Source organism: Benincasa hispida, unplaced genomic scaffold (assembly GCF_009727055.1).
Source record: "Benincasa hispida cultivar B227 unplaced genomic scaffold, ASM972705v1 Contig513, whole genome shotgun sequence".
NCBI classification, from domain to species: Eukaryota; Viridiplantae; Streptophyta; class Magnoliopsida; order Cucurbitales; family Cucurbitaceae; genus Benincasa; species Benincasa hispida.
This window is the reverse complement of record NW_024064893.1, coordinates 91327-100645: the sequence shown is the minus strand read 5'-3', so window position 1 is coordinate 100645 and position 9319 is coordinate 91327. Positions and strand designations below refer to the sequence as shown.

At 34.7% G+C, this 9319-nt stretch overlaps 1 protein-coding gene across 1 annotated transcript; it reads right to left on the bottom strand.

Moving 5' to 3' along the window:
* Positions 1-274: 274 nt before the first annotated feature.
* On the bottom strand, positions 275-6612 carry LOC120069601 (UTP:RNA uridylyltransferase 1). The gene is made up of 6 exons (XM_039021392.1): positions 5143-6612; positions 4412-4768; positions 3890-4113; positions 3612-3675; positions 2253-2452; positions 275-764 (listed from the first exon to the last, which is right to left on the bottom strand). Exons 1-6 carry the CDS (start codon positions 6379-6381, stop codon positions 554-556), a joined length of 2295 nt encoding a protein of 764 aa, XP_038877320.1. The 5' UTR covers positions 6382-6612; the 3' UTR covers positions 275-553.
* Positions 6613-9319: the final 2707 nt, after the last annotated feature.

Genomic DNA, 9319 nt, shown 5'->3' with positions numbered 1-9319 from the left:
AATCACTAATTGACCTAAAAACTTAAATTAATATATGAAAATAAATTTAATATTTTATCAATTAACACGTTCCTCATTTGTGAGCTTGAAATATATCGAAGACCTAACAAGTGAAGTGGAGAAAAAAAATAATATTGCAAGATCTCCTACTCTATTGTCATGTTAAATCATCAATTGACCGAAAAGTTTAAGATGATAGGTAAATGTAAATTAAATTATATATCGTTTGACACTTTTCACCCTTGGAAATAAAAGCATTCTCTTCAGATCAAAATTAGGAAATATTTTCTGACATTACATCAGGAAATGGTGAGATAAAGAAAAATAACTTCTATTTTCTACAATAACTTGCAATGGTAGAAACTAGAAAGATTAGAGTGGCAAAACCAAAATTCTAGATGATATACAGACCAACAAAACATGTTTCCACAAAAAGCAAACACACTTGAAACATAAATAGGGAAAAACGACAACAGCAAAGCACTATACAACCTTGATTAGCTATGAACATAATAATTGAATTCTTAGATAGCTCTCTTCCATAATATACTTATTAACTCGGGACGAAGGGTTCGAAGAGCTTCTCACACGGATTTGGATAGGTCTGTAGAATAGTAGCAGCACGTTCAAATTCTTCTCTCAAAACTTTGATACTGTACTTATCAACAACTCGACCTAGGTCGTGAGATGTCTCAAATGGATCCTCTATGCATATCAAATGGCGATCTTTCCCAATCCTCCTAGTCCAATCTTTCGCTCTCTTGCTGCACATTCAGTTCACAAAACTAAGCTAGCTACTCGCATCAAGTCTAATTTTACTATGAGTGAGTGATTAACAATGATAACTTCAAGTTTTTTACAATATTTTCCTTTGCGAAATCCAAAAGATACCTCTGTCTACATACTCCTCAGATTATAAGAAGCTAAGCTAGGACTTACAATTTGAAGACTAAAATGAATGAAGAACATAATATCTTGCAAGTTTATTATTATGAAGCTAACACATGAGAATAGAGAAATCAAGCTGTCATTGATATGAATAAAAGAATACAAACAGATAACACAAGAAAGAAAAGCTCACAATAAAAGGACTTGTACAAAGAAACAATACCACTGAGAAAGAAAAGATTACGAGATGATTAAAAAAAGAGTTTTAACTCTTAAGAGAAGGAAACAAAACTGCAATTAGAAAACTCTTTGATACTGCCACAGACATCCAACGACACTGGAGGCATGAAAACAAGCTATAGAACACACCTCCACCAATGGGCACTTCAATCCTTTTAACAAGTCTCTTGTTTCTAGAAGCACAACCTTTGCAGGTGTCTTGTCGTTTCCTTTTCAAGAGAGGCTTAGTATCGGTCTTTCAAAATAAATCACAAGAAAAGGATTATCAATTATTTTGCGTTATCAGAGGGTCAACTGTTAAGAAAATTTCACCAGAAAATGTTTCCAAGGCAGTTCAACCTGAATCACTGCAAAGAGGCATCAAACCTAGCCAAAGTCCACCCTTCCCTTAACCCCTCTCAACGTCTCTAAAAACGTCTACTGTTTGGATATGTACTGTCCAGAGGAACACAATATAGTGACAACTGACTTCCTCTCTCCTCTGACTCCCTTGTTTGTACACTACTACCGCCCATAATTGCCCATACATATCTTTTCGACAATACACTTCCTCTTATTTGTGAAATGAATTGGGGGGGCAATAGCAATGTGCCGCCTTTCATATTCCCCTATTGAGCCAAATATTCCACAAAGCAACCAAGAACGCTGCAATCCAATGGGTCTCTGGTTCAAACTGGCAGGAGGAACAGAACTTCCATCTCTTGCGCAAAAATACTACAAGAATTGTACCCATTCAATCTCTTACTCCTAACATCATACTTTTAGATGTGCAAAACCGAAAATCACTCAGCAAAAGTTTAGGAACTTTGTGGTCATCGATTCAAATTATGTGGTTATCTAACAAGAATATCCTCACAATCCGACGGGCTTTCTGATGCTAACCACCAGTTTGTAATAGGTCCCCACTCAAGCATTAAGAATGCAGCGAAAAATGCACCTCTGTTTTCATCTTAGGAAAGGGATGATGCACATCAACTTCTTTAATCCAAGTCCAGTATCATATTTTCGAAAACTAAAACAAAAAACTATCTGTGGTCTATTATTCCTTAACAATAGATCCACTGAATTTAAAAACTCTTCCATATAATTATATAAACATATATTAGATAGATCGTATGTCTTACCTGACAGTGTTTTTAGTACGAACAGATACAACAGTGTTGGCATAATCATGACAATATGCCCAATAATGGAAGAATCCCCAGACGAGGCGAGCAACACTTTCCTTGTTATCAGATCCATAAGATTTTAGCTTTTCAACTTGGTCAAAGTAAGCACATTCAATGTTATCCACAATTTTACGATAAGTAACAATCTTTGTTTCCTGGGGAAAAAAGGGATATATGGATCACTAGATGGATGGACATAACAAATAGAAAGACCAGATAAGCATGATGAAGATAAATATCAAAGGTGAATGTGAAACTATCGTTAATCAGACTCACGTACAACTACAAGTGACAAACTGCCAATGACATCAACCAATTTGTTATCATGAACATAGCTACCTTATCCAAAACATAACATATCAAACAAAAACTATTGGACAGTAAACCAGAGCTAATTGAGCAACTGAACAACAATTATTAACACTGATAACAAATAACTGAATAGAAAAGGAAATTAGCTCCCATAGTACACCACCAGAACTCGGAGCTTCTTTGGAAACTCTTTCTGATATAGTTTCTCTTTCACCAAACAAAAAATCAGTGAAAATATATATGGATATTTGTTTTCTTAAAAATGTTCTCTTATTTTCTGAAAATATATATGGATATTTGTTTTCTAAAAGATGTTCTCTTATTTTCTTTTAGTATGTTATCAAAGATGACCTTTTTTTTAAGTTGTTCTTGCCTTCAAAATGACAGATTTACAAAAAATGATTCCAATATACACAATGAAATTATGGTTTGCAGGTCATTTGATTCTCAGAAATAATTTTGTCATGAGATTAAGGAGTGCATGAAATTTCAGGGGCTTGTACCTGTTTAGAATTGTAATACTTCTGACGGAAATAGGGATGCACTTAACGGTGGCTTATTTCGTGATTCTTTTTCCTCTTTTGATAGGTTTTTGAAATCAGTTCTTTTTACTGCTTTCTTTTGGTGCAAAATTAAGCACCCTTTTAAATAATATAGTTTATCCTTCTTAGTTACCAATTGGCAATCTCTCTTGTCGCCTGGTGTTTTGGGGTTTTCCCCTTATTTCATTTATTAATGAAATGTTTCTTTATCCCTCCCTCCCCACACACACACAAAGAAACCCTCTATGCTTCATTTTCTTACCTCCCTAGATCATAAAGCTAGTGGGTCGATGGAAAGATATCTAAAAAGTTTATTTCTACACGATAGTGCAATAGTGATGTATACATAATACATTGTAGAATAGCCACCATGAGAAAGGAATCGACTAATTGTAAAATGAATATTTAAAATACAAATCTAGACTCTGAGCAGAATAAATTAAAAGACTTGAATCCAAACCTGTAAACAAGGTAGGATAGGAGGGTCCCGATGTTGTAAGAAATGGATGCACATCAAAACATACCTGAATTTGTAATAGGCATATTAGCATATTCCCATCAACTAACATGCAAATATTTGAAAAACTTGACAATCTGGGAAGTGTCCACAACTTTTGAAAATCAAGAAATAAAAAATTGTTCATCGCTAATCTCTGATCATGATAGCTTCATAAAATTAATTAACACAACATGATAACACTGCACTGTAGCATTATTCCATAAAGTTTCCCAACTTACGCATAGCTAGAAAGTGTTCCCTGGTATGTTTCGTTTACTCCTCTAGACTTGGCCCAATATTTCACAATAAATGCCAATTGTTGTAATCTCACATCTATTTGTGCATAGTCCCGGAGAAGTTTTGTATTTACAACAGCCAAAACATTGTTTATGCATATGTCACAGGATACTCCAGTCACTGGATCCTTAAGCTTTATAATAGGAACCCTTGCACGAGTCAGGGCCTACAAACATAGCCAACTAGTCAAGTAGTAGAAATTTAAAGAGCTTTTTGTGTTCATTCTTGTGCGTGTAAGAGTGAATGTAGCTTGAGGTTGTATTCAACCATTAAGTCATCTAGAAGCATATAGCCTTTTTTCATCACCTAAAAAAGACAACACACACACTGGAGAACAGAAGGCAAGCTCATATGAAGGCATGCAACTAAAACATAACATACAATTATAAACTCTTCTTGAAATCATTACTGAGATGCTTCAACTTCAACCAAGAAAAAGACCTGAATGGTAGATAATCAAGTACCTGCACATTCTGGAAATTAGCTGACTGCAGAATTTCTGCCAACTTTAGCAAGATCTCGGACTTGTCAATATCAGCATCTCTAAGCACAAGACAAACATCTACATCACTATTTGAAACTCCAAAGGAGTTCGCACATGATCCAAAAAGAAAAAGGTGCGCATGAGGCCATTCATTAACAACCAATTTCTCTAGTGATGTCAATAACTGCGTCTGTTTTTCCTTTTCTTCCTCAGGAGGGATCAGGGATTCATAAATCCTAAGAAGAGGAACTGTCAACATATCTATGTCGCCTCGGCAGTTTATATGTTTTCTAGAGATCCTTTCTCTGTGAGTAAGTAGTCTATTCCCCCTGCAATCCTGCATAAAAATTCTCCAAATAAAATTTGTCTCCAATCTGACCATTTATTGCTTTTATGTTGATAACTGCCTATCCAGGAATATTATTATACAAACATATACATATAGTAAGTTTTCTCACAGGTTGATATTGTATTCAAATGAATACTTAAAGACACAAATATAACAGCTAGAAAAGTAGAAAGTCTCTTACTTCATGAGGCATAAAATCTCAACGCTATTTAAGATTATAAGTGAAAAAACATGCTTTTTTCCTCAAAGAAACTTCAGTTATAGAATATTATCAATTCATCCACGAGACTTGAATAGTAATGTTTCCACACAACAAAGCCATTGTATGAAAATACCAGATAAATGAAAAGATAAATATTCACCTTCTCACGACGTATAAACTTAGCATCGCTTTTCTCATCAGGTTCATCCTCAAGCAACAAGGAATCAGCGAGCTGTTCACCTATGTTGTCCAGTTCCTGGCTGTCATTACCATTAGTCGAATCAACTTCCTTCCTCATCCAACCATGACCTTGATGACTATCTCCGTGCCTGCCTTCAACGATCTCAGAATCCAAATTCATAACTCTTTCATCAATATTCAATGCTAATGCTGAATGAAGATCACTCCTAGAAGGTCGTACAGGGTCATGAAGCTGTGCACCAAGTTCAAGCCTGTGAGACCCCTCACCAAATTGACTTGAACGAGGTCTCTCTCTATTCCCTCCATGCTCAAAATCTCTCCTTCCAATGTTCCCAAAATCCAAGTGCCCTCCCCCCTTAGGCTTGTTCATGAAACTAGATAGCTCCGACACCATTGCCTGGTGATGAAAATTGTAGTTTTCACCCAATACACGACCTCTTTCCTGCTCTGAGTAATCACATTCTCCACGGCGAAACGAATGAACATTGGCATTCGGATTCGAATTCCCATACGATACAAAGTTAGAATTCCCATGAGAATCCAATCCCTGATTTCTATTCAACCCATTAGGGATTGCCTCCCTAAAGCCCACTTCGCGGTTTAAATCCTTGGCAGAGCTACTATTCCCATTAACCAAAACCCGAGAAAATTGAGTAGGAGAAAAAGACCCGAACTGAAGCTTGTTCTCCAGTTGGTTATGCTGCGAAAAGTTATGAGCAACAGTACCGTTCGCTCTATCTTGGTTTCCAGGAAACCCTAGCCTTTTAAAATCATCAACACCCCCAAAACCGCCTTGAATTTGATCGCCCGAACTCTGAGTCGCCGCGAATTGGGCTCCCCCAAACTGATTCCGAGGAAGAGGAAAAGGGTTCTGCTGTAGGTGTTGTTGAAACCCCACATAATTAGGTGCGATGGGAGTAGATAAGGACTGGTGGGAGTGGGACCAAGGAGAAAGAGGAATAGGGTAGAGAAGATCGTTGCCACTAGAAGACCACGGCGCCGGGAGGGAGGTCAGGGAGGGACCAACGGCAGCGACCGCAGGATCAAGGGAGGAAGGAGGGTGAAGATGAGGGTGAGAATTGAGATTGAGATGCGATTGGCGATTTGGGGGTCGTTGAAGAAGGGAGAGAAGAAACTCGCCGCCGTTAGAGGGTGATGGAAGGGGAGAGTGACCGTCGCCACCGGCGTCTCCGGCCATTGAAGGGGAGAGTCAGCGGCGGTCAGTAAGAGAGAAAGAGAAAGTGGGTGTGTGGGGAAGTTATGGTTTGTGGTAGAATGAAGAAGGGATGAATTGAGAATGGAGGGAAACATCAAAACATAAAATCTTCCAAAGTCTTCATCGGATTTGCTTTGCACCTTCCTGCTTCTGCCGTCTTCGCCTTTTCCATCTTCCAAACCAAACAAAATCATCTCATCTTTATTCATCTCTTTTAGGTTAAAATTACACCCTCTTACTTTCAAATTTGCGTCTAATCAATTTTTTTCCTTCCAACCTATTTCATTTTTTTAGTTTTCTATTTTAAAACTTTTAAATTACCACTTTATTTGTTTTTGTTAGTAAAAGTATTCTCAAAATTTTAGTCAATTTTAAATTTTGTTTTTGTTTTTATATTTCACTAAAAATTCAAATCTTTTCCGGCAAAATATAAATTTTGTTTACAAAGAAAATGTAAAAAGAACAAACATAATTCTTAAAGATCACTAATAATAATCAAAGAGTATTTTAGAAATATAATTGATGGTTTAAAATCTTGGAGACTTCACTAACATATTAAATACACATTTAGACACCATTAGACAATACTTTGAAATTCTAACGACTAAATTTATAAGTTAATCTAATATTTTATAGTGAGTTTATATACCTTTTGAAAAAAAAAATGTTTTCTTTTAAATAAAATCAATTTTGTTGTGAATTTGATGAGTACAACAGGAACACGAATGGTAATAAAATATAATATAATAATAAAATAAATAAATATTAAAATAAATAAAACATAATATATAAATAAATAAAATAAAATAACACAATGAGAAATGAGAAAATTCTCAAATTTCTTCACTTTCTCCAATTTGTATAGAAATTATCCAATGTGTGTGATTTTAAGATCCACCAAATGCCAATATTTATAGGCAAAGTGGCAAGTAGGATGTAGACTTACATGGACAACAAACATGAATAATTACAAGGCACATGGACAACATGAAGAGTGACACATGGCTTTTAGGACGGCATCAATGGGCATCTATTTATTATTATAATATTCATAATACTTCTCCTTAGATGTCCATATATACATATGAAATATGTCTCGTTAAACCTTACTAGGAAACACTCAATGGGAAAAAACCCTAGTGAATGAAAAATAGTACATATTTCATGTAATACATACTCCTAAAAGAATACAATATATTTACTCCCCCTCATGAAAATATCACTTAAGATCTCTGAGTCACCGCATTCCAATGTTGTGCACGAATTTTTCAAAAGTTGTGGTTGGTAATGCTTTTGTAAATAAGTCTACCAGATTATCCTTCAAACAAATTTGTTATACAATGATGTCGCCATTTTCTTCAAGATTATAAGTGTAGAAAAAGTTTTGGTGAAATATGCTTTGTTCTATCTCCTTTAATATATCATCCTTTGATTTGGGCTATGCAAGTTGTGTTATCTTCGTATAACATTGTTGGAAGATTTTTATTAGAAGACAAGTCATACGTTTCACGAATGTACTAAGTCATTGACCTTAGCCACACACATTCTCAACTAGCCTCGTGAATTGCAAGAATTTCAGCATGATTTAAAGAAATGACTGTTATAGTCTGTTTTATCGATTGCCATGATATAGCAATTCCTCCACATGTGAACAGATAACCTGTTTGAGATTTAGCTTTGTGTGGATTAGACCAATATCCAGAATCTGCATAACCAACTAGATCAAAATTTGATTTATTTAAATAAAATAACCTCATATCGATTATTCCTCAGAGATAACAAAGAATACGCTTAATTCCATTCCAATGTCTTTTTGTAGGAGAAGAACTATATCTAGCTAATAAACTAACTGAAAATACAATATCTGGTCTTGTATTATTAGCAAGATACATAATGTACCAATTGCACTAAGATATGGTACTTCAAGACCAAGAAGTTCTTCATTATCTTCTCGAGGTCGAAATATATCTTTCTTTATATCCAATGAACAAACTTCCATTAGAATATTTAATGGATATGCTTTGCCCATATAGATTCTTTTCAAAAAATTTCCTGTATAAGTTGACTGATGAATAAATATTTCATCTGTTAAATGCTCAATTTGAAAGCTAAGGCAAAATTTTGTTTTTCTGAGATCCTTCATCTCAAATTCTTTATTAAGATATTCTATTGCATTTAAAAGCTCTTTCAGAGTTCTAATTATATTCAAGTCATCAACATATACAGTTATAATAGCAAATCCTGATTGTGATTTCCTTATAAAAACACACGGACATATTGGATTGTTTTGATATTCTTCTTTCGATAAATATTCACTCAGGCGATTGTACCACATCCATCCTGATTGTTTCAATCCATATAGTGATCTCTATAACTTTATTGAAAACCATTACTAGGAATTTGATGTATATGTTTCAGGTACCTTAAATCCGTCTGTATTCTCTTATAAATATCATTATCAAGAGATCCATATAAATATGTTGTGACTACATCCATAAGATACATATCTATACTTTTATACACAGTCAAGCCAATTAAATATCTTAGTGTAATTGCATCCACCATTAGAGAATATATCTCCTCATAATCAATATCAGGTCTTTGTGAAAAAAAACCTTGTGCAACTAGTTTTGCTTTGTATCTTATGATCTCATAATTTTTATTTCTTTTTCTCACAAATACCCATTTGTATCCCACAAGTTTGACACCTTCTGGTGTTTGGACTACTGGTCTAAAAATCTTCCCGTTTTAAAAGTGAGTTTAATTTTTCTTCGCTTGCTTCTTTCTACAGAAGTCAATCTTTTCTATGTTGTTTTTATGTTGTTTCTATGTTGACATTCTTCAACAGATATTGGTTTAAGATCTTCATTTTCAGATATAATATCAAGAGCAACATTATACGTAAAAAACTTGTCAATAA